This window comes from Anoplopoma fimbria, chromosome 9 (genome assembly GCF_027596085.1).
Source record: "Anoplopoma fimbria isolate UVic2021 breed Golden Eagle Sablefish chromosome 9, Afim_UVic_2022, whole genome shotgun sequence".
NCBI classification, from domain to species: Eukaryota; Metazoa; Chordata; class Actinopteri; order Perciformes; family Anoplopomatidae; genus Anoplopoma; species Anoplopoma fimbria.
This window is the reverse complement of record NC_072457.1, coordinates 7,779,878-7,805,934: the sequence shown is the minus strand read 5'-3', so window position 1 is coordinate 7,805,934 and position 26,057 is coordinate 7,779,878. Positions and strand designations below refer to the sequence as shown.

At 41.7% G+C, this 26,057-nt stretch overlaps 2 protein-coding genes and 1 non-coding gene across 3 annotated transcripts; 1 reads left to right on the top strand and 2 right to left on the bottom strand.

Annotated features, from left to right (window-relative positions):
• Positions 1-1,801: 1,801 nt before the first annotated feature.
• LOC129095432 (E3 ubiquitin-protein ligase RBBP6-like) lies at positions 1,802-17,388 on the bottom strand. Its single transcript, XM_054603862.1, is given in 21 exon segments — positions 1,802-4,021; positions 5,394-5,481; positions 5,625-5,695; positions 5,812-6,425; positions 7,148-8,750; positions 8,885-8,980; positions 9,165-9,366; positions 9,369-9,481; positions 9,575-9,629; positions 9,718-9,775; positions 10,121-10,169; positions 10,288-10,694; positions 10,811-10,914; positions 11,423-11,595; positions 11,776-11,918; positions 12,023-12,119; positions 12,276-12,364; positions 12,500-12,541; positions 15,210-15,249; positions 15,376-15,475; positions 16,360-17,388. Coding segments are annotated over 21 exon segments (5,313 nt in total). The 5' UTR covers positions 16,526-17,388; the 3' UTR covers positions 1,802-3,018.
• Positions 17,389-18,254: 866 nt separating this feature from the next.
• On the top strand, positions 18,255-18,336 carry trnal-aag (transfer RNA leucine (anticodon AAG)). The gene has a single exon. It is a non-coding gene; the product is annotated as a tRNA-Leu (tRNA).
• A 1,902-nt stretch (positions 18,337-20,238) lies between these two features.
• Positions 20,239-25,604, bottom strand: cacng3a (calcium channel, voltage-dependent, gamma subunit 3a). The gene is made up of 4 exons (XM_054605009.1): positions 25,394-25,604; positions 21,160-21,243; positions 20,913-21,053; positions 20,239-20,810 (listed from the first exon to the last, which is right to left on the bottom strand). The coding sequence occupies exons 1-4, from the start codon at positions 25,602-25,604 to the stop codon at positions 20,239-20,241; spliced, it is 1,008 nt and encodes a 335-aa protein (XP_054460984.1).
• Positions 25,605-26,057: the final 453 nt, after the last annotated feature.

Below are 26,057 nucleotides of genomic sequence, written 5' to 3'. Positions count from 1 at the left end.
CGTCTCACTGCACTCATTTCTCTTTGTGGGACGTTTTGCTTTAATTATTCATGTTTGTAAAAGGAATGAGCTGCCAGAGACCCTGAAACTCACCAATGAGTTTGAGGATCTGCTTTCGGGGACATACTTCATCCCCTCTGAATAATCCAGTTACTTCCAAATATATCTGATACTTCATGTGCTGCAGTACATCATTGTTCTATTACCGCCTATTTGTGTGGTATGTGTGGTTTATATTTTTGTCCCACTTGTACTTTGGGCTTCTTGTAACAGATAACAGTAGAATACAATTCAAGCTTGGTTTAACCCTTTATGGCCCTGTTGATACTACTGGTAACACTTTCCATGAAGTCCACATCTATAGCGCATAATGAGGTCATTTATAGTGAATTATAATGCATTTCTAATACTTCATGACTACATTTTACTTTACTCAGCTCATACAATGATAACTTATGATACAGCATGGACTATTATTGCAAACTACAAATCCTTAAGTGGAGTTTACATAGTCATAATGTATTATAAGTTCCATCAGTTAAGCTCTAGTTTATAACTCGTCAAGAGCATTCATAAGACATTTTGTCTTATATATAATATTAAAGTGCATCAGAAAGCATAATGCCTGCATTATAATTCACTCTGAACACCCCCATAACACGCTATAGATGTGGTCTTCATAGAAAGTGTTACCAAACTATTTTATACTTTTACATGTATTTACATTTTGTTGCTTCAGCTTTAGTGTCATTTTTGTAAGCTTAACGGAATTTTTTTTGATGGTTGTATTTTAAAGTTGAAATTACTTCAATATCATCACTATTACATTATTTTTGTTTGGAAAAAAAATCTACTTTTCTAGGTAAACATCCTTTTAAATGTTTGACTTCTTAATTAACCAAAATATAAGCAATGCTTATAGCAATGCACCTGTGTTGACACATTCTTAGATGGTGGGATCACACAGGAACAACAAACTTGCACTGGAATGGAGGAAACTAATTTATGATCTACTAACCATTGACAGCCCAACTAATTAAATGCACGTCTCAAATAGCATTAGTAGTCAAATTTTTTTTAAATACAGAAAGAATGCAATGTACACAGGGAGCATAAGCACAAAGAGCAGCCAACTGTCTTCAGAAATACTTCACACATTTTGAAGGCGATCGTGAAACGGTCAGGTAAAATCAATGACACATAACTGCATACGAGCGTCTTCCCTGGTAATGCTATTGTACCCTTAGTTACTGTAATAATTTTAATGTGGTTTATTATAATGGACTGACTCATTAATGCAGGATTTAAATGTTTGCTAAATTTGATATTTTAGTGATAGTCTGTTGGATTGTTGCAAATAAGTTTTTTTTTTTAATTAATTCTGTAGTTTTTTTTCTTGTTGCTTGTTTTAAAATATGCAAAAAATAAAAGTGCATAATGGGCCAAGAGTGGCAGCGAGGCAGTCTCTAAGTGGTAGTGTGACATTTCAAGACAAACCAATCGCCTTCATTTCAGCATTTGCCTTTTAAAACAGTAGATGGCACGTTGAGCCATTTCTAACCCATTAAATACCCTTTTTTTTATAATTTTGATAAGAAAGGTCAATATTCACACCAGTGTTGTCCCGTTTCATCCCAGTAGCCACACGTTTGAATGTGCAGTAGCTCTTTAAATGTGACACTTAATGGTGCATGTTTTGTCGATTTAGTAGAACAAAGTGTCATTAACTTCCATTTGTTTAGTCATTACCCAACTCAGAGTTCAATCAACGATAAAATACAACAAGACATTTTAATGAGGTCAAAACATTTTAATTAAAAAAAAAACGAACAACTCATTTGTGAGAACACCAGTGCTCCAACATGTCCCACATCTGTCACATTTCCCTTTCACACGGACAAACACACATTCATTCACTCACTGACAGCGTGATGGACACCTACTGTCCCTTTGGAACAAAAACATGCCGACTGATTTGACATTATTAATCAACACATCCTAGATTTATACAATCCAGTGTATCATGGATACATAAACATTTGATTTAACTCAAAAAGGACCCTACAGGTGATCGTGTTGGTTTCAGCACATTGATCAAAAATACTATAATGCTAACCATTTCCAAAGAGGACTACTGGATTTCATTCATATTGAGTTTGGTTATAAAATCACCTTGCAGCGATTTAACCTTGCAGTAGAAAGATAACTTATCCAAGAAGGTTTTGTTGCCTTTTATTCCTAATTTAAATCAATTTATAATCCCCCCCAAAAAACAACTACTGGCATGATTGAAACCAATGGCTGCCTAAAAATGAGATTATGAACGTTGAAAATGGTTTGCAGTAATGGAAAGTATTAATGAGTTGTACTTAATGTGCCAAAACATGCAAAACCACAAGTACAGTCCTAGGAAAAAAAAAAGAGCTTACAACGACCCTCATAGCAATGAAGGTTATTCCGCATTTAAGCACTGAACAGCACACAGGGATGTGAGCAAAACAAACTTGAGGGAAAATTATTATTATGTGAAGCAACAGCTCATCTCTATTTACAAATGAATCGGGAGACAGAGAAACAGCAATTCCTCCTCTACAAAGAAGCAATCACATCCCTGAGTACAGTGTTTGTTATTCCTATCATTCAGATTCACGGCCGTGGATCCGTTATTATCATTAAGTCCTCTCTCTGCCCGGCTCTAGGTTGATCACAATAGTGCTGCACAGCATCAATTCAGAGTTTTTCTCTGACCCACAAAGTCACAAAAGGAAAAAGGTTCACATTGAACATTAAAGCAACCTCAGCAGGGGTCAAAATGCTGCAATCCAGGCACAACAAAGTACCACGAGTAGGTTTGGAGACTTGCAGTGACATTAAGTGGATAACAGCCAGACAGCCGTCCAGTGTCATGGTCATTCAAAGACTTGTTTCATCCGTTCCCCTCAGAGTGGCACATGGAGCAGCATGCCAGTGTTAGCCCATATCTCTAGAATACATCATTATCTCCTTATTAGCCCCCTGTTAGTGTGGAGCCCCTTCCTCCACTTTCTCCACTTTCTCCACCTTCTCCTCCTCTTCCTCCACATCTTTGTCTTTGCTCTTTTTGTGTTTCTTTTTCTTGTGTTTGTGCTTGTGCTCCTTTTGTTCTCCTTCCTTGTCCTGGGCGAGGTGCTTCTTGTGCTTCTTGTGTTTCTTATGTTTCTTGTGTTTCTTCTTCTTCTTGTCGGCCGTGGTGTTGGTGGCTGCCGAGCCGCTGTGGTTGCTCTGGCTGGGGCTGGAGGCTTGGCTGCCGGACAGACTGGCGCTGCCGCTCCTTCCTCTCTCCGTATCCGAGCCTTCGCCCTCGCTGTAGTCGGGCACGAAGGCCGCCTCGTCCGTCTCGCGGCCCAGGTCAGAGCACAACCGCTGTCTCCTGGGCTCCGGGCCACGACTCTCATCTCGTCCTCCACCTCGGCCTTCTGCAGCTCTCTCTTCCTTCCCCGTCGCTCCTCGCCCCTCCTCTCTTACTCCACCTCTCCGCTCCTCCCTTGCTGCAGCTCTCCCTTCCTCTCTTCCTCCTCCTCCTCCTCCTCTCCCCTCCTCCCTAACAAGTTTTATTTTGGTTGGTTTGTCATTATTTGTCTGTGCCGTCCTGCCTCCTTTACCCTCTTCCCTCGGTGCTCTCCCTTTCCTCTCTTCTCTCACCGCTCCTCGCCTCTCCTCCCTTGGAGCATCCCGGCCTTCACTCCTAACAGGTTTAGGCGCTTCAGTCGGCCCCTCTCTGCCTCGGCCCTTTTGTGGCACCGGTGAGGGCTCCTTGGGTGCACTAAGTCCGTTTTCCTGGCCTTCTTCATCATCCTCTCTTTCCCACTTGGAGCGAGGAGGAGGCTGAATGAGCGGCTCCTCACTGGCTGGACTGGGTTCTGGGCTGGCGCTCGGGGTGCGGACCCGGCTGTTCACGGGGCTAGCGGCAGGCTGTTCTGCAGGTTTGGAGGATGCACTCTTCTGATCTTTGTCTGAGTCCCGCTTTGTTTCTTGAGATGACCTAGTGTGGAAGGAAAAAGAGACATGATTTTAAAAAAAAAAGTGATAAAACGATGACTTATTACACTCCTACAACACCGTCAGACTCAGGATGGACAGAAGATTATCAATGATGCAGCAGAACGAGAAAGATCACCTTTTTTATTCCACGCATCCTTCTTCCTTGTGAAAACATGCCGCCTGTTTTACTGACAAACCGACCACGCCACTAGGTTGGTCAGAAATGTGGGTCTTTTATGCTTTTAGCAGGCTACAGGGTTCTGGTACGCTCACGTCTTGTTCACCCCAGACTTGAAGACTTGATCTCCAACTGACGGAGGCTCAAGTGACGACACTTGTGGAAATGCATTTGACTTTGCGTAGCTCCCTTTGAAGCCACAAAAGGCTTCACCGAATTTAAAATGTAAAATCGGTGGAGTTCCTCTTAAGGTAATCGAGGAACATGAGTTGGTTTTGTTAAAACATTCCTTAAAACCAGTTACCAGTGAGACTCCGGCTGGGTATACAAAAACAGTGCTACATTTTTTTCATTATCAAATAATTGGCAGATTATTTGATTAATGGTTTGGTCTCTAAAATGTCAAAATAGAAAATAGTGAAATATGACTAAATCCCAGGTGATGTCGTGAGATTGCTTGGTTGCTCTCGCTTAAATTACTTTTGTCCAAAGATATTCATCAGAAAAACTTTGTTCATCTTATCGTTGCTGATTCATTTTCTGTCAATTAACTGACTTATTGGTTCAGCTCTTTTTTATTCATTTGTCAGAAGAAATCTAAGTTCTAAAATTGAAACATATTTAAACCCGCATATACAACAAGACAGACGTGTAAATGGACGTGAGTAGACGCAGAATCACGCCGGGTGGTGTGAATGACGCAAATGAGGCTCGAGTGAGATAGGTATTTTGCGTCACTGCAAGTGTTGAAATTCTCCTCCTGTCATCATTGACTTTCTGCGGTTAAATAAGAAATGGAGGAAAAAGAATTGTAGCTGTAGGTGGGCACCCAGAGCTCTACTATACCTCATATTTGTAAAGAGACCAGAAGAAATCATGCGTTTAAACCATAGACGTTTGCTACCGGCTACACATCCCTAGTTACCAACTATAGACAATGTCACTCCTTCTAATATAACCATTTTAGTTTTTTTTTGTTGCACTGTAAGCTAATCAACAGATGACAGAAAATAAACTTGGACTCAAAGCTACCGTTTATCAACTTTGTTTCTATTATTGTCCTGAAGAAAATTTGGTTTGTATATATAAAAATCACAAGTTGAACAAAAACACACAAAAAAAAGAAATTACACAAAATGTATGAAAAAAAAATAATCTGATTGACTAATAAGTAAAAGAGGTACAACAGACTCACCTAGTGGAGCTCGATGTGGGGCTTGTCAGAGCCTTTCGGCTGATCTTAGGTTTGCTCTTCACAACAGGCTCCTCACCATCTTTCACTGCTGGAAGAGAAGGTAGGAGGAGGAAAGAAAACTGGTTTCTAATCAATGCTTAATTAGATGGCACAAGACAAAATCAAAGTTATCATCTCCTCACACACACACACACACACACACACACACACGTGCACAGAGATTTAAATTACCTTCTCTGTGAGCAGCAGCTGGTTTCTCTCCTGAGGGGACACTCCTCTCTGCTCTGTCCTTGGACACACTCCTGGGAAATAAGAGTAAGATATAATTACACGTATTAACAACTGTGTTTACAAAACCACTATTTCAATTATGGATACTGATGTTTTGACAAACAGCAGGGAAGCAAATGAAACATACCTGTCAGATTTAGCAGATCGTTCTGACCCTTCTCCTCTCTCCTTGGATGATGTGCTCGGCTTCTCCTGAGGGTCGGTCAAGCTCCTGGAGACGGTCGACTTCTCTGCGATGGTCACTTTATCCAGAGAGACAGACCTCCCTCCTGCACTGGAGGTCTTTCGATCTGTCCTCTCGGTCCTCTCGGTCCTCACTGACCTCTCTCCATCTGGGTCTCTCTCTACTGTAACTGCTAGTTTCTGTGAGCTGGAGGCCCTGTCTCTGTCTCTGTCAGACGTCATGCCTCTGTCTGATCCTGAAGCTCTGTCCCGCTCTCGGTCCAGTCCTGAGCTTCTACTCTGCTCTCTGTCTGAACCCTGCAGTCTCTCTCCAGCACTTCCCGGTCTCTCTCTGCCGACTCCCCTCTCCGCAGATCCCGACCGCTCCTTTCTAACGGCACCTTCTGCTGTGCTGCTGGGTCGGTCTCCTTCAGAGAGGTTAGTGGTCGATGATCGGTCTGAGGTGGAGGAGGTCTTCTCAGAACCAGACGGTGGCCTGTCAGTGGTTGCTGTCTCAGTGCTGCCCTTTCTCCCCAGGTCTCTGTTCAACTTGATCCTCCTCTGGGTCAGTGGCTTCACCTGATTATGGACAAAAGCAAACATTAAGTGTTACAAGGGGTTAAATCAGAACAACTCAGCACTTTCATGAGATAATAACTTCTAAAAATGCAATTATTTTTTATTAATTGTTGTGATCAACCAACAGCAAAAAAAAAAAAGCCATTTGTATGTCACCTTGTGCTTATGGAAATTGTGAGGTGCCATTTCATTTTTTCTTTTATTTACTTATTCCATTTTATACACAATTATTGAATTGATTGGAAAAATAAATACACAAACATTAATTAGGGCTGCAACTAATTATTTTATTAATCAATCAACTGGCCTTCAAATTCAGAGATTGTAAAAAATGTTCATCTCCAACTAAAGACTAAATTGAAATATTCAAACAGATAGTTCTGTCCAAGCCATAAAACAAACATTTTCCATTTACACCAAAGACAATCAGCAAATATTATCAATTGAGGCTAAAACCATTATCTTTTATTTTTTTTTGCATTTAACTTTTCTGTTGATTCCCTATGATGATTTATTGACAAATTGTTTCAGCTCTAATGAGAATAAACATTAGCTGCAGCCATTTGTAAATAAAAGAAAGCAACTTAGTGAGTCTGATTTTCAGAAATACAGAATTACCAAACAATTAATCGGGTTGGCAAACACATCTGTAAGTATCCTCTGTTAAACCCAAAATAGTTATATTCCAGTGTTTCTGAGGACTACACGGGCAACAGACCCACCTGAAGGTCCATGAGAGGTCTGATGGATCCTCGATCCGAGTCTCCCCGGCCCATATCACGGCTCCCTGGTATGGGAAGAAGACCCGGCCTGTCAGAGGGGGGTGGAAGTCTGTGGACCGGGGGCTGGTGAGACATGTGAGAGTGGGAGATGACATCACCTCCAACCCCCAGCCCGTCTATTCTCCTCAGCTTTCCGGGAGGGGGTCCGAGCAAAGAGCGGCCCTCGTCTCCCATCCTCCTCCGGCCATCGGGGGAGTTAGGCCTGTGGAGGAGTGAGAGTCCGTGTTGATGGGGGGTGGGAAGGAGACCACCGCCCTGTGGAAGATCTCTTCTCCCCCGCATGTCGTGGCCGGGTCGAGGGCCGTCGTGAAGAGAGGGATGATGGTGAGGAAGGTTCTGGCAGGACAGTGGGGGGGTCTTAAGGAGGGCCGGCCTCACTGAAGAGCTTTTGCCCTTTTCCTTTTTAGGGAGAGAGTTGGAAGTTTCTTCTGGTTTGGTTTTAATGGGCTTTAACGGTTTTGTGCCAGAGGAGGAGGAGGATGAGGAGTCTTTTTTGGTCACCACAACGTCTCCAGGCTTTTTCTTCACTTTGTCAGTCTTTACCTTCACGCTCTCCGTCTTAACTTTAGCTTTCACCTTTTGGCCCTTATCTTTCTTACTCCTATCAGACGGAGTCTTCGATGTCGACTTGGTTGAGGGTTTAACGGGTGTAGCCGTGCTTTTAGAGGCTGGAGCTTTAGAGCTCGAGGCTCCAACTGAAGCCTTTGAGGACATGGGAGGCGTTTTGACGAGTGAAGGGATTTCGTCCATCGGTTCGTCTCTGACAGGAGTAGCATCACCTCTGTCTACCGACTGATGTGATGTCTCTGATTCATCCCCAGTCCTCCTCTTCTTTACTTTCTTTGTCTTCAGGACTTTAGCGCTGGACTTAGTCCCTGAAGAGGAGGAGGATTGAGGATGGTGAGGGGGAGCACCTCTCTCATCTCTTCCTCTTCTTCCTCTCCCCTGGGGGGAGTAATCTCTGGATAACGGGGACATTCTGTCCCTCTCCCTGTCTCTGCTGCCACGAGCTCTGTGATGCATTGAGGGATGTGGGTTATCGTAGTCTTTGTAGTACTGATTGTACCAGTCTGCATATTCCTTCTCCCACTGCCGATACCTTTCTCTTTCCCAGCGCTCATTGCCTCCAGGACTAGGACCCTTCAGTTCATACGGTGGGAGCTCCCGAGGAGGCGGCTTTCGTACAGCAGGGCTGCGGGTCCGGAAGCCACCAGGGCCAGGGGAGCGAGTTCGTGACCTTGACCTATATGGTCCAGCTCCCTCTGCTCCCTCCCAGCCTGGTGGTCGGTAGGGGGGAGGAGACCGGGGTGTGCCTGAGCGACGATACCCATAAGACCTTGAACGGGAACGGGACCTTGACCGTGATCGTCCATAACTGCGCCCATTGCGTCTATTATAAGGGGAGCGGGGATAAGACCGGCCGTGGGAGCGGGAACGGGAACGGCTGGGAGAATAAGAGTAGGACCTGGATCTTGATCTGGATCTGGATCTAGAGCGAGAGTAAGGAGAACGGCTGAATGGAGAGCGACTGTATGACCGGGATCTAGAAAAGAAAATGGTTCAGAAGACCAGAAGGAAAGATTTGATTATGAAAATTGTAACAAATTCGTTTAAGGAATATGTTAATTAATGTAAAAAATTAAAACCGTTTTGATATTCTCTCTCAAAAGAAGTTACCTTGAATACGATGGTCTTCGTCTCTTTGGGGCATTTCTGTACTTCATAAGCTCTTTGTGGAAGTCTTTAGTAAATTCATCCAGTTTGGATGTAACTCTGTGGATACAAAGACAAAAACACTTAAACTTCTAAAAACTAATCCAGTTTAAAACCTCCATTGTTTTTATCTCCCTGAATTCACAATCCCAACACAGTGATGTTAATGGTATGCTGTGTTTATTTCACACTCAAAATTAGTAGCTGTTGTAGTGGATTTAAGAACCAAAAAGAAACAACTCACGTGTCCTGTCGGTGCCGCTGTCTGTAGAAATCTTCCTTAGAGAGGGGGGCTGACCGAGGGGGTAAAGGCATAAGAGGTGGCTGGGTACCAGGGGCAACCCATGGTGGGTTGAGCCCTGGTGGTCCGGGAGCATAAAGAGGCTGGGGTTGGTAACCAATGACAGGAGGGAGAAGGCCTGGGCCAGAGGTGTACGGAGGGGGTAGGACTGGGGTGGGGGAGGGTACATGGACGGAGCTGGGTACACTGGGGGGATAGGTGCAGGAGGTGGGGCTGTCTGGAGGTGAGTGGAGGGGTGGTCTCCTCTTCCTCTGTAAAACCTGGTACAAAGGGAGGGACATGAATCATTGTCAGACTGATATATTACAAAACAAACTTTTAATAGATCAGATAGTCCCACAGACGGGTCTTACCTCTCCCAGGGTCTGCCTCCCCCTCTCGGAGAGTGGTGTGGTCGTGACTGGTGACCTAATAGAGCAGAGAGTATGGTAGTTTCAGAATGTTGTTCCTTCAAACTCACTTTATCTCCTTGAATAATCTAAAGTGAAGCTCTTACCTGGTGGATGAGGCGGCCTTAGAGGTGGCGGGTGGCCAATAACAGGTAAATGGTAATTCTGAGAGAGAAGTCAGAGTGAGAATAACATAGTTACTGCCAAGAGAAGTTATAGTTTCTTGTGTTCAGGGATGCACAAGTATGTGTTGAGGCTGTTATAAAGTCGGTAGGTTCTCCGTTCAACTTGGAACCAACCAATTATACCTATTTTCAACCAATTCAACAGCGTAGGTGAAATGGTGTTTGCCATCGCAAATGTACAGGGGTATGGAACAACATCACTAATGTTAAAGACGAGTGGCGGAGGATGGGAGAGGGAGGTGACAGTACTCTGTCATGGTATGAATCAATCTAGCGAACGCCTTGATTCACATGTTCAAGGCGGTTTCACCTGTGATCCACTTACTGAGGTTCCTGAAGAGTCTGGTGTCACAGTAGGTTCTGGATTTGTCTCCCTAAAACAGAAAAAAAAACAAAAAATTGAGGATTAGTAAAAAAGTATTTTTATTTCAAACCTCACTTAAGTGTTTGGTTTCATGTCTTAGTATAAACTGCATCTTAGACTGGACTTACCCCGGTGGAGGCGGTTCCCCGTGGCTGGAGGAGTGCATAGGAGAATGGTGGTCAACAGCAGGTGCAGGTGCTGGTGAATGATCTTGTTCTTCAACAGCAGCAGCATGAGGAGGGGTAGGAGCAGAAGTAGGAGCAGATGTAGCAGCAGGAGCAAGAGCAGGTGCAGGTGCACTAGCAGGAGCAGTAGCGGGAGCCGGAACAGGAGCAGGTGACGGGACCTGTGCTTGAGGGACAGGTGAGGGTGCGCTTGTAGGAGGAGGGTGAATGATGTTGGCCATCAGTGGGTCCTGCTGTCTTGAGTGCATTGGCCTGACCAACTGAGGGCGCGGTGGTTGCGGGGCTGCATTTTGTAGCTGCTTGCGCACGTGTTTGGTGTATCCTGTCTCGTTCTTAAAGTTGTTCACAGCCTGCATGAAGAGAAAGTTGTTAAATAAAAGATATTGTGTTTTATTCTATTTTTGCTTTGAGCTCAAGTATTACAACATGAGACACGGCAAAAATGCATGCATTTGAAGGGGGTTACCTGTCGCAGAAACTTGTTGGCGATGAGATTATCAGGTGAAACATCGGACTGTTTGCATGTGAAGCAGGTGTGCTCCTCTGAGTCCAACAAGGCAGTTCTGATACCTGAAAACAAACAGTCCTTAATTAGACAAAAGCTTATTTGACAAACAGACAAACTAATAAATCACGTCTTTAGACTCATGACAATGTTGTTTTTTTATCTAAATAACTTCCCTTCATCCTGCCTCGTCACCTTATATTGGGGGGCATCATTTTCTACTTTTTCTAAGACTCTCCCAGAGATTTAGTGTGAAATCATAACCTTACACTGTGGAACATAATAGTTTTAATGACTACTCAAAATTAAGCCTCGGGCAGGAGTACTCTAGAGGGACCACTGATTACTAAATGGTCATTTCTGCCATTTTCCCAGTGGATTCTCACCCTTGATGTCTACGCAAAATGAACACTTTCAAACACGTGCGTGACGTTCAGTAATATATAGTTGAGATAAAGTTTGCTTGGCAAAGCCTTGTTTTGACTCCCTGATTTTATTCGTTTGTATAACTTTTTTTTTTTTTTTTTTTTTGTCCTGCGCAAATTAAGATTTTTATTACGAGTCAGAACTCACAATCATCGCAGTAACTGTTTCCACAGCAGGGTATAACCACGGCATCCGTCATCAGGTCATTGCAGATCGGACACAGGAGTTCATCGGGGATTGGGTCTGTATCGTCCTCGGATGATGACTGGTCGTGTGGAACAAACGGAGGGCGCTCCTTCTTTCCTTGTGCATATGCCTCCCTGTATTAAGAGAGATTTGTTTTTTTAGTTTCAGGTACTGCTAGTTCCACAACCACAGCCTGTGATTGTGGAGCCAAAAACAGGTTATGACAAAGACAAAAATGGCAAAACCTAAAGTGCCATTAGAGTACATTAAACATTTAGTATTTGTGTGTGTGTGTGTCCTTGGATGAAACGTACGCATCTATAGCAGGTATAGCATATTCTCCAGTGCTGGTTAACATGGCTCCTTTGGTGCCTGGCTCTGCCTTCACCATGAAGCTCTGAGGGATGCCCTTGCTGATCCTTACTGGCTTGGGACCCTCTACACTCTTATCCTGGATCTTAAAAGTAAAAGAAAATAAATAAATTAACATCCCAAAACACTGCAGAGTAGCAAAAATAAACATCACAGACTGTGGAAAAACAAATGTTACATGATAATTACCAGCAGCAAGGGGCATTGTCGAATGTAGTGACCAGCCTTTCCACAACGAAAGCAGGTATAGTGAGCAGGTGGAGGTCCAACTGCCTTCTTGGAGTAACTATAGAGACAGGTTCAATACATTTCTTAGAGAGATATACATTTAGAGAAAGACATTGCTTAGGACACTGCTTCATGAGTTTATCCACAGAACAAAAGTCTGACTTTAATCAAGTACAAGAACACAATGTTAGTGTGTGTATTTATGAATACTAACTGTATCGGGTCATATTCATGATTGGACTGAGATATCATGGCTTTAATCTTGTCCTCCTCTGATGCATTAGCGTCAACCAGGTTAGCAGTCTAAAACAACATAATGGAGAGAGGGAGAAAAAATTGATAAAAAGGATGATGTCAACCCCACAAGATAAAAGGAAACATCTATTCAACTTATGCAATATTTTCTGGAGGCACAGCCAGCATGTACAGAAGCAGTACCTTGGCAAGTTGGGCGAGTGACATAGATGGAGAAGAATCAGTCTGTAGGAGAATCAGAGTACAGATATTAAAGGATTTAACAGAATATCTTATAGACATACAGTGGAAGATAAGAGCCCTTATAGTCCCCCACCACATCTGTGTCCAGTCCCTTAGAGTCTCCACTTAAATCAAGATTAAAATCTTTGTTGAAGACCGAGTGCTTGAAATAATCCAGGTAAGTGAGCATGTAAGTCAAGACGTGGGTTTATTGGGCTTGTGTGCATTGTTCATACCTCTACAGACAGCTTTGAGTCATAACAAAAAACATAATGTTGTGAAAGCCTTACATAAGGTTATATCCATTAAGAGCTGTTAATATTAAAAATATCTCATTTATTTAGAGAATAAAATAAGATATTTTCCAATCATAGGATTCTTATCAGGTAAGATGACTTTTGAAAGAAAAGAGCAAAAGTTTTATCCTAAAAAAAAGTGGATCCTTGTCCAAATAATGTCTTTTCACTTGCCAGGCGATATTAAAGTAATACAGCTCTATAAATAAAATGCAACTTTTGGTATTTTGTTGCACGTTTCCAAAAGCTTTACTGTTGCAAACTTATCCTAAATAATGAAATGATAAAAAAAACATTCATGATCTGGAAACTCTGGAGAACTTCAACATAGCTAAACTGCACAGCAAAGAAAAGCTAAATTTACATTTAACAAGTAAGGTAAACTTGTACTCTCACTCCTCTTTCATATTTTCAAGTTTAGACCTGCATTTATTCTGAGTCCTTAAGTTATAACTATGGTGATGTTCAAAAGCATCTGCTTAAACACTTTAAACCGTCCTCAATATTTGGGCACCATCAGCAAATTAAAAATGTACACTACTAGCACATTCGTCTGAGACCCTAAAGCTTCTGCTGCGGTAGGGAGAGGATGATTTTCTCAAAGGAAAACTTGACATTCATTTTAGCATGCAGCTTTCCTTCACCAGGCCACAGTGATTTAAGGTTTTCACCGACGTGTCAAAAGAGGCTGTCATAGATGTTAGAAGCTTTAATCAAAACCAGTTCAAGCCTGCTTTCTGTAAACTAATGAGCTTGCGGGGAGAGGTGCCATGCTGTTTCAATAAGACATGCAAACACTGTAAAGTGTCAAATATTTAGAGCTCATAAGACACCAATGTAGAAATGTTTTCTTTAAATAAAGTGCCTGATGAAGAAACTACCAAGACTCGTCAAGTGTTCCTCCAATGTGTTCCCTAAAAGCACCTCTAGAGTGAAGAGCGAAAGCAGGTGGAGTGATGTTTCTAATGCAGGTCAGGAGTCAATAAACCATGAGAATTAAATCTCAAGCACGGAGAGAAAAAGTAATAACCAAAAATAGCGAACAAAATGGCTGCTCTGCCTATTTCTTGGGGAAATTTCCTTCGCGTAAATAAACTAGTGGGCGGGCTGGGTTGTCCATCATGATATGCAGGGCTCGGAGGAAAGACTGGGTATTGCAGAATGCTGTGGAGGGAACACACAGGGATCTGGTGCAAGCAGTTCTGACACTGAACCACTGAACAACTTTATTGACAGGTTCTGCAGCTTACAGCTTACAGGACACACTACACCAGTATACTTCTCACTGCAGCAGCCGTGGAAGGCCCCCAGAGATTGACAAGATATTTACTTTACTAATAAATCTGTCAAAGAACTTTGTGATCATGTCACAGCAACATAAGTCAGTGGCCAAGCGACAGCATCTCACGTAGCAAAACTAGCTTCTTACCGATGCCCCAAACCACAGTTTTAAAAATACACTTTGAACGAGTACCTGCGTCTTTTTAAGATAGACACTTAGGATTCTGAATAAATTAAAAGCTTTTAACTCATCAGGATGAAATCTGTGAGCCTTTGAGGTTTTAAAGGTTATGTGCAGTCCATACTCATTGCAGAATAGAACATCTTCATGTTGAAATTGTACAGGACAAAAAAAAATTGACATAGGCAAATATAACTGAACAGATTTAAATATATTAAAGATTAGCAGGGTGAGCTTTCGAAATAAAAACCACTGGTGAGTCTCTTCCACTCACACAACTTTAGTCTTGTAATTGTAATCAAAGTTAATTACAATCAATCCCAGCCACACTTTACTTCATTGGGTTCTTAAACCACATAGAAATTAAATATTTTCACAGAAAATAAAATGACAATGGATTATCATTACAAAAATACCATATTTTTCCTTTTACAAACCCCTTTAAAATACATTTTCCTGGCCTGAAGCAGGCAACAATACCATTTCATTATGAAATACAATCATTAACAGTTTAAGTGATTTCTCAATCCATTATAAATGGCAACAGTTCAACAAGTTCAGAGCATTAAAAAACAAAAAGGTGGCTAGTCTGTTGTTTCTCAACTCATTCAGCAATTTTAATCTTTAATCTGTTTATTTCAAAACAGACACCCAGTGTTTTAAGAGAGAAACAACAAACTAATTTTAAATGTGTGACTCCAGGAAACCCTCCCAAAAAAAGACATCAAATAACACATAGAGGTTGAGATCTCAACACAAATGTAGCCAACACACAGTGAACAGAGGATACACACAACTCAATCATTGCTGACAGAATGTTCTCAAGAAAGGTGACTAAAGCCAGAAAGAGGGGGAGAGGGAGAGAGGTGAGAGGAGGAGGAGAGAGTGTTGATTTTGGGTTTGTTTTACATACGGGTCTAGAAGATCCCACCACAGCTGTGTCAGAACGATCTCTGCGGAAACAAAAAGAGCAGAAAGAAACCATCAGCTGTTGACAAAACTACAGAGCAAACCTAAAACCTCCGCCAGGATAAATATATTCTTGATCTGTAATTATTTAATATTTTAGGCATACTTACACAATGAACGTCCTGCCAGCAGGTTTTACTCCACCAAGCGGAGTGCGGCGGACGATCACGGACGAGTGTTTCGGGATGTGGGCTTCATCATCGGTGTATTCTACAAAACATGACACATAAATTATAATTAGACACAAAACATTGTTCAGTAGAATATGTAGCAAAGTAAAGGTGTATAAAGTAAACATGTGGTGTACACTGTCTTAACACACCACATTAGATCTATGTGTTTTATATCAAATAATAGCCCATAAAGAGTTTACTATGGCGTGCATAGTCTCACAATTTCAACTTAGGCTGTGAAAAAATATAATAACCATGAGATCATATGAATTAATGATATCCTTATATGTTAATGAATAACCTGGTACATTGGGTAGTTAAAATAAATAATATAATATTAGTAGCTTGACATTTTAAAAGAAACCTGGCTCAGGAAAACTATATTAAGTCTATAAGTGGTATAGAGCTTAAACCACCAATTGAAAGATGAACTATTTGGAAATTAGATGCATCCTTTTAAGTCATTTTAAAATAGATATTTCTCATTGGTGTTTCTATTTTTCAGCTCAGATTTTTATGGTAATCTGATTTCTTGACATAACATTTCTTTCTACAATCAACACTTGAAATGATGAAGGCACTTGCAAATGACAAGGTAGTACAAAATGTAAACCATACTTTGGCGTTTCATTTTTTTTTTACCTCTTTACTTAAGATTTCATTTAACTTGTCTTTTTTTTTTCTCTTTTTACAAAAAGTACCAAAACACTGGCAACAAGGAAGATCTTGAGGTTTGAACTTGGGGGTTTTGCAATGGGCATGTTGCCATCACTTCTGACGTATTACAGAAAACGTCATCAATCAAGAGCAAGTGGCTGATTCATAAACAAAGACAACAGTGCCATGTGGTCCACTGTGACTCCCAAACACCGTGGATGACATGTCCCTGAACGTCTCACGACGTGTCAGCTGATCACATACCTTCTCGAGTCTGCGCATTGGTGATCTGCAGGTCGCAGTCCGTGGCCTTGAGGCGCTCTCGGCCCATAATCTGCTTTTTAAGCTCGTTGAGGGTGATATGCAGCCCATCGAAAGTGACAGTGTTGTAGTCCAGTTTGGAAGAGAACTTATAGTGAACACACGACATTTTTTAACAGCACTTTAAGTCAATCAAGCACAAGAAGAAAAGGAGAAAAAAAAAAAAACACAGGCCTGGTTATGATAAGAAAATAAAAACAGCGTCAACACTGAACACAGCTAGATGTGGTGACTTTAATGGGTATACTTTCTTTATATTGGCTGAAACACTGTGGACAAAAGGAGGTGGAGGTGGGTGTAAAGGGGGGAGAAGGGTTCAGCTCGCAGTCCTTGTTATTAACGAAAAATGAGGATCGAGACGTGAGGCCGGAGCGCCATCCTGAGCCTCCTCAGTCCTTTAGAGTCCGGTGAGACATCCCAGGAGAGCACAAGTCCGTGGGGAGCAGTCTCTGGAGCACAGGGCCACGGGGTTAGGGGGTCTCCAGAGCAACAGTCCGTGTTGGTGTAGTTCGTATAGGTCGACACAAACCGCACCGACGTCCACGTGTGTGAAAATCTTCCGCCACAAGTCCACAAATGTCACGTTTATCGCCGGCTGACCTTGAAGAAAGTTGTTCTGAAATCGCACTATAACGTTTAAATGCTGAGTTAGCTTAGTTAGCCAACGTCAAGGCTAGCATGCTACGCCTCGAGATTAGCTAACGTTAGCTGAAAACAACATGGAACCACCACTCGGCTAACGATGCTAACTATGCTAACAATGCTTGTCGGGTGAGCTAACCAGTGCTAACAGCTAGCATGCCAGGACGCAAAGGTTCCTCTTCGATAGACGGGAGTTTTCCATCACGTAGAGACGAAAGTCGAGTATCCGCGTTGATCTTCAATTTAAATCCATAAAATCCATTTCGGTGATCAGATCTGCTTCTCTCCTCGCTGTTTCATCAAAATGGCGCAGGTCGGAACCGGATGTATCCAGGGTTCCTCCAAAGAGTATAGACGACGGCAAGAGGCTTAACTCCGGTCCGTTTCAAAATGGACGCACGCTTCCGTCAGAACAACGGATGAAAAGATCGTCATTTAGTGACAGCAGATCAAAGACCGGCTTCCATAATGTGGAATATCATTTTAACTAATATTAAATAAATGTATATGTCGGTGAAATAAGTGAGGCAGTACCTTCTAGAATAATTAAATCAAATTAAATAATAATTCCCCTGAAGTTTATTTTAAGCACCCTGATATAAACAAATGTGGAATTACGAGATAAAGTGCCTTGAAATAAACAAAAAATAATCTTAAAATAATATATTATTTAAATAAAACCTATAAATTTATTCATTTATTTATTGAACTTTATTGACTCATTTATATTTATATTTATTCATGTATTTATTGCCTCGTTAAATTATTTCATAGCTATATTGATCTAATTCATAGGCAAATTTATGCATTTATTATAATTACTATTTAAAGTGCATTCCAATACCGTAAAATAAGGTGCTGTTTCTGGCACACATATTTCTTAAATACATTCTTAAAAACTTCTAAATAAACATGTTTTGTTGTACAAGCACACCCTATGCTTGACTTTGAGTTGGCGTTAGCAGGGCAAAGGTTTCAAAATAGATGTGAATGATCTTGTTTTCCTGGTGTTCTTTGATTGTTCAATCATGTTGTACAGGAGTATTAATGTATCTTTATGGTAGTTGTCGGACCTGACGTCATACAGGGACATATCCTTAAATATTTTTATTATATTTATGCTGTTTGTATAACACATTTCTATCTAGTTGATATTACAGAGGGGTCATAATTACCTTTTCTTCATGTTAATAACAGGTAGCGTGGCCGAGCGGTCTAAGGCGCTGGATTAAGGCTCCAGTCTCCTCGGAGGCGCGGGTTCGAATCCCGCCGCTGCCAATATGTTTTGACGTTGAAAGTCAGATCATCCAGACTGAAAGTTGGGCTTAAATGACGTAGGTTCCATCAGCCATGTTAGTGGATGTTTGAGACGGCTTTGTTGGGTATATGACACTCATTATTAGATAACAAGTAAAACTAAAAAGTTACATTTTTGTTAAAAAGCTGCACTAATCAATCAATTTTTGCTTTTTTCCCCACAATACATCAAATGAAAAATGAAGAATGTTAGCAGTGTCTATGAACAAACCCAGAAAGAAGTATCACCTCAGTTCTGCAACGTTTCAGCATCTCTCAGCTCACTGGGGTCAATCAACCCCATTTACAGCCGCAGCAGGCAGCTGTCAGCCAAGCACCAAATGGAAGAAAGACAAAATGACCGACTAGCTAATAAACATAACAGTGATTGATCTGTTTTATTACTCCACATATAAAGACTTGAAGACTTGCTGTTTTATAGTTTTCATAGGTAGGTCGACCGGTCTTAGGTGCTGGATGTAGGCTCTAGTCTATTGGTGTGCATGGGTTAAAATCCTAACGCTACCAGTGATACTTGTGAAGTAATAATAACAAGCAATGTACCAGGACTTTGAGTCATACATCAATATCAATATTTTTTAATCAATGAGCGTTGCTGTGAAATGGTGGAATTAATGTGAACCCATGTGAGGTGGTTCGTTTCCACAGGTGACACGGTGTCTAGTATATGTGATGGTGTTGTTTTTCTTGTGTGGTCAGTACGTGATAGCACAGTAAGTGTATTCATCAAAACTGCCTTGAATGTTCGCCTGCATGATGCTGCTGCTGCCATGGTAACACATCAGTCTGCCTGCTGTTACGCTGTTGAAGCTGTTTATACTGTCCTTTATTATCATCTCTAACGCCGCTTACTCATGCACGTTCACACACAAAGTCCTCCTGTTTTTCACCACAGGGAGGGGGTCGATCGTATTTTCATTACTTGTACCTTGCTTGGAAAATTGCTTCTGTGCACACTTACGCAAGAGCAGATATTTGAATATTCTCCCTCACACCTGAGATGAGCACTGTAAAGCACAAAAGCAACAACACTGCCACTTATTACGCGCATTTCTCTTCAAAGCACACTTTGTGTTTATTTATAATCTTTATTTGATGTAAACAGAGACTTGTTGACAAAGCCATAAGTGTTCCCTTTTGTTACATTTATGCTCATATGCTTATGCAATACGCACTCAAACAGACACAGCGAGAGACAGATTGAAAGGGATCTAATGCATCTAATGGGGTTTCGATTTATCACTTAGGTCCACAAAAACGAGGACAGGAACCGGACATAGTGAGGTTATGTCAATTTCAGATGTTTTATCTAAGTGTGTTGTGTATTTCTATGTGATATTTTATTATTTTCATGTACCCGCTCCTCTTTCCTGTCTCTCTCTCTGCATGACTGTCTGTCTCATGCACACTTTCCTATAATTAAACACACACTCATTCGCACACACACACACACACTACAGGTATACTGTAGATATAGCTACTGTAATAGCATAGCAGAATGACATACAAAGAGCACAGAAATATGCGTTTTTCAAGCAAAGAATGCCAAACAGTCTCAGATTCTGGCGTCACAAACATGATGTTTTACCTAATTTCCTTGTTTTGTATCATTGTAAATGTAATATTTTGCAGTTTGGACTGTTAATCAAACAAAACAATCACGTTGGAGACGTCAAACTTGGCACTGGGAAACAGTGGTTGTGTCTTTTCATCATTTATTGTCTGACAGATCAGTTTGTGCAGGCCTGTTTTGGTCCCAAAGGTCTTTCCTCCTTTTATACCAAGAAAGACTTCCGTTCATCTAAAGTTCTCCTCTCACATAAGGTCCTCTCGTGTTTTACATCCTCCCACTTCCTCTCCTCCTCAGACAGGTGTGGTCCTCCTGTTGGCAGCACAGTTTCCAGGCAGCATCTCCGTGTTGTTGTGAGCTGCTGCAGTCGTTAAATCATCCACGGCCATGTCAACCATCTTACCGTCCTTGAGAGGCGAGGCCAAAGTGTAGAGCATGAAGTCTGAGCCCACTGACACTGCTGTCGGCAAACCTGCCATGGTTTTGGATTCAGCCGAGATGGACGGCTCTCGGTCTCGCCCCAGGGACGCTCTAAAGGACTGTGAGACCGCCGGGTCACCCGCACTGTGGTTGCTCCTGTAGCTGTACCGGCGTGAGCGGTTGTGGTAGTAGCGGTTGCGGTAGTAGGATGAGCTGCGAGAGATGGGCGGCTTAATGAGGGACGAGCGGCCTTTCGTACGCAGCTGTCTGTGTTTCTCTATGAACACGTGCACCGCGAGGACGCCCACCATCTCGGCCAGCACGAAGGACAGAGCTCCGAAATAGAAAGACCAGCCATAGGAGTAGCTCTTCTTGTTGTCGCTCTGACTCGGGTCGCCTGAGTTGGCTGATATGTACACGATGATGCCAATGATGTTGCTGAGACCTGGAAGAGTTCGGAGATGAAGAGGGTCAGATGCATGATAAATACTGTCAATAAGTGCACGTTAGATGTGTTTGTGTGTGTTTGTGTGTGTGTGTTTCTGACCTGCAGAGACAAACAGTATGCCAGCGCAGAGGATGACGTTGTAACGTGACTTGTAGAACTCGCTGGCAGCCACACATACACCTCCGAGGAATAACAGTCCCACGCTGAGGATGGGGAAGAGGCTGGAGGCCCGTACTGCGCCTACGGAGAGGAGAATTGGGGTATATGTAACATTTGGATACCTGAGACTTGCACTACAGTTGTTGGATCTCAAAGTTACATTTGCACATTTGTTTTTGTTACCCACGTAGTAAATACTCTGCAGCATCCTGCTGATAGTCTGCATCTTCTGCAAAGTGATCGATGTCTTTGCAAACGCCCCGAAAAGTCCCTGCAGAAAAGACAAAGACAAAGAAATACATTACATTACGTCCATTTCATAACTAATTTGGCTCTGTATCATTTTATAACATGACATACAAACCGTGTAGTTTACAGAAGTAACGATGCCTTTGACCCAGAACACTCTGCTTTCTCTCACAATGACTTGCATGATGCTTAATGTGATTCTACCAACTGATGGGCTTTAATGATTTTTTACCTCCTTTTATACATGCAGAGGCTGAATTTGTCATTTTAGTTCACTAGGGAGTTAAATTAAGACCGAATATTTCTTTTTTATGGAAAAAATGGAAATACACCTAAAATCTCCACAATAACTATCCATCAATCCATACATAATAAACTAATGACACTCAACATGTTTAATGAAACTGTTGGAGGCATTTTAAACTAACCAACTTTTACATTTCACTTTGAACGAGCAGACTCAAATGACCTCACATTAGTGTTGATAGTGCAGTTATTTATTTATTGGCCTTGTAGCACTTAGAGGTAATTATGTTAAAAGACAACAAACCTCATATTCTACTGTATATCATATCAGAACCTGGTTGCACTCTGAGGGGTTTTGAAGGGAGTTGACTTGATGCAATTTGTATGATTTTTCAAGAGCAGATATTCTCCTTTGGCTACCTGAGTTAAATTACTTAATGAATCAAAGTCAAACATCCCATGTTGAACAAAGTGCTGTACAGACTCAGAGCAGGTACCTAAAATCACAAATAAAGAAAACACCGACATAAACAACAATGCATACTGCTCATAGGCGCAAATCAACAACACATGGGCACAGCTCAACAATCAGCCACGTCAGATCACTTGACAGCCAGGGGCCCCAAGTCAGAGACCTGAGGGACCTGGGGGGAGATTAAGGGGTCAGGGCTGCTGTGTTCTTCCTGTATTTGTGCCGATATTAATCATATAAAAACATCCTATGTTGGATATCTTTGGGAGCTATGTGTTGGCAAGAGTCCAAACCACAAGACAGAAATAGTCCGACCAATCATCAAGCTTCCAAACAGACAGACTACACTCATAGAAACAAAGGTGCTGTATAGTGCTATTTAGCTTGTCCCCATAAGAAATCCCTTTTTGGTTCCTGGTAGAACCTTTTATAGAGGTTCCACCTGGAAGCCCTGCTCAGATGGTTCTACCTAGAACACAATATAAAGGTTTATACTTAGAACTATCTAAGAAAGAATCCAGCCAGAGAGAACCCTCAACAGAGGGTCTATCCAGAACCTTCCACCTCCTATAGATGCTTAAAAGAACAAACCCAGGGTGTTGTACTGTACCAAAAAAACTTTTGTGTTCCAAGGGTAACACAGGTAGGGTTCCTCATGAAACGTTAGAAGAACCAGGGACTGATGGGTTACAGAACCAAACACATTTCTGGCTCACAATCACAGTTTTTTGGGGGGTTGTGGGCCTGGTTCCTTTTACCACCCATGCTTTTAGCAATCCTTGAAGAACTCTTTCTTCCAAAAAGGGTTCTTTGGATGAAAAGGGTTCTTAAAGGGAACCTTTATTCTAAAGCTATGTGTCATAACTACATTACAAGTGACAAAAGCGATAAAACAGCTACATTGTTTCGGAGCCGCACTTGAAGTGTTGCTGAAGCTCTCGTTGACATAACTAAAAGCATTTTTTTAGACAGAACGGAACACGGTGAAACAAAAACATATGATTGGTGGATGCTTAATTCCGTCATTAAAGCGTGGAAAGAAGTTGACACCAGCTCAACTTTGATTTGTAGCTCGTCATCAAGTGTGGTGTGTCAGTTTCTAGTTTTGTGCCACCGGCCTCCATTGAAAATGACTTGTAGCCTTTTAGTCTGAACACAGCAGTACAAACGACTCTTGGAAAACAATTTCTTCAAAAAATGGTTCTTCAAAAGCAAATAGTTCTGTGTAGGTCATCTACCCTTTCATGAAGAACACTTTTGGAACTCATATATCTAATAGTGACGACCTATAAAAGATTTGATGTACTTTTACTCCCCTGAAGAGGCAAAAATCATCTGCACACATCCTCCCTACTCCCAGTAACCTCTGGCCCAGCAGTGCCTTTCAGCATTCGCTCACACAGGGATGTATTGATAATTGTGTCCCTACATGCTGCGCAGATTGACCGGTATTGATCATGTGACTCCGTCGCCGTGGTTACCGGGATAAAACTCGTTCAGCGAGCTACAACTCGGCCGCGGTCAACAGGTCAGAGAGAAATAAAGATCCTGAGAGAGCATTTATTCAAATTATTGTCAGGATACAGAGAGAGATGAGTAATATGTTTATGTTTCACATTTTTCCTCACTCTCAGGAAGAATAGATCATTTCTGAGCACTTGTATTAAGCAGCTTGTTTTTCTGCCAGCTCAGTACCATTAGTCTTTATCCAAACAGCTACTTCAGAGGACTATTTTGTTGTAGCTTGACATGAAAATATCTCAACAGGGTCCCACTACTAATTTCTCTTTGTGGTGCCGTGTTTCGTAAGTGCACACACTAATACATCAGGCTGCTGTCCTCGTGCATTTTTATTTTTTTTATATCAATGTCTTTGTTATGTCTGTCATGTCACTATTTATTGTTGTTGTAACGTCTCATCCTGAAGAAATCAACAGTGCAGCTTCATCCTATAATTATTTATAACACACAGAGAGCCTTCAGCTTTTCGTTTTTCTGTCTGCCTGCTTCTGGCTTACTGTGACACAAACTGACAGACACACACACACACACACACGCACAGGACTGTTGAAGCATTGATGTCCTCTGCATGCTTTGTTACCTTCCCATTAAACCATTTTGGAGCTTAGCAATAGTGGGGCAGCAGCAGCAGTGGGATAGAGAGTGAGAGAGCTGAACATTTCCATTTTCATTGAGAAAATTAGCAAAGCAAGTGCAACCAGAGGATATGGGATAAGAGAAAGAGGGGGCGCTATTAAAAAAGCAATGAATAATTGAAAATGTCATTTCCATCCATCACATATCCAGAAGACTTAAACTCCTTCCCCTCCCCAAGATGTGGACATCAATCAAATTCAGTGAGCTATAATTTGTGATATGTTGGAGGAGAGCACATTTTCTCTGAAGACTGTCAGTGCCTCTCAAAAGACTTAGAGGTTTTCATCAGACATCGAGAGATAAAAATAAAGACTTAGACTCAAATGTATTTTTAACTGACTGCTTTAGGCTCAAAAGGCTGGTTGATAAAAGCTAGTTAGCATCTGTTTTAGCTCAAAGATTGTGGAGCAAACTCCCCCTCAGTATCACTGCTTTTATTATTTTTGTTGGATGCAAATGAAAGTTTCTTGTGAACTTTGCTTCATCTCTTTCTGAATAATTTGTAAATAAATAAAGAGATGGGAAAAAGGTTTGAGTACTGGAAGTGGTTACTCAAAGGATGTTAGTTTGACAGACAGGGACTTTTACATTTATTTAACTATCAGCTATCAACTAGCTCATTATGATGTATTGTTATTGACTAAACAACAATCAAATTATTTCTTACTGTAGGATTTTACTCACACAGCAAATGATAATAAAATACAAATAATAATAATAATAACTCAATAATCACAGAAGACATTTTTCTGCATTAAGCACTTTTACTTTTGAAACATTATATGCATTTTAACAATAGTGCATGCGTACTTGCAGCCTATTTCTTTTGAATGCTGGACTTTTACTTGTAAATAAGTAGTTTATTTTTACATTGATTGATTGATGTTTAGTAATGTTATTATCATAATTCTGCAAGATCCCAGAGCTGTGATGAATTAAATACAGGGAATGATTGAAATAAACATTTATCAGTTGTTTAATATCATTTATAATGTAGGCTACTATTAATATATTATATCTATGGAGCATCTATCAGTCTATATACAAGATTTGATGTACATTTTCTCTCTTGTGGAAGTAACATGCATATTGCACCATTGGGTATTAGTTACTTCATATTAAGCAGTCTACTATAGACAACTGTACTTGCAATATGATTTGATATTGATTTTATTAACATTTGACAATAATATTGCTGTATATGAAAGTTTTGCTGTGACTTTACTCCTGTGGATCTGTACTCATGGACCAGAGTTCAGGTCACTCTTGTAAACTTGTGAAGGAGCTCCAGTCTTACCCTCCGTGCAGCAGGTCCTCCACAGGCCGGAGTGGGTCAGGACCTCCTCGTTCTTGCGGACGGTCTCGTTGTCGTTCAGGTTCTTGGAGCGGCACATCCCGCGGGAGTACAGCCAGTAGTCCGTTCCCACCGCGATGGTCATGAGGCTGAAGGCGCAGAAAGCCCCCGCCGTGGTCAGCAGCATCATCATGCCGCGGTTACACAGCCTCATGTCGGCCCAGCCTCCACCTCCTCCACCTCCTCCACCTCCTCCTCCTCCTCCACAGCGGGGTTTTTAGAAACTGTTAAAAACTTTCCCCCGGTGTCTCCGCTTCGTGTGGATCCATTCGGCTGAAGGAAACTCAGATTCTCTGCACATCTTCTGCAACCTAAGCTCTTGGCCTGCTCCTGCAGTGGGATAACTGTGCAGGTTCTCCTCTGAGACACATGCACAAGACTTAGTTCACCGAGTTGGGAAGTTTTGTCAGAAGTACAGTTGTAGAATCAGAGATGAAACAAAGGCTGAGGGGCGAAAAAAGTGGAAAGAAAGAAAAAAAATCCTCGATAAAACAAAAAGTTGTTGGGGGAAAAAAAAAAAGCAGCAACAGCAGCATCGCTCCTCTGGACACCATCTAGTTTGTTGTAGCTCAACTCTGTGTGGCTCTCTGCAGGATGATCCCGCCCT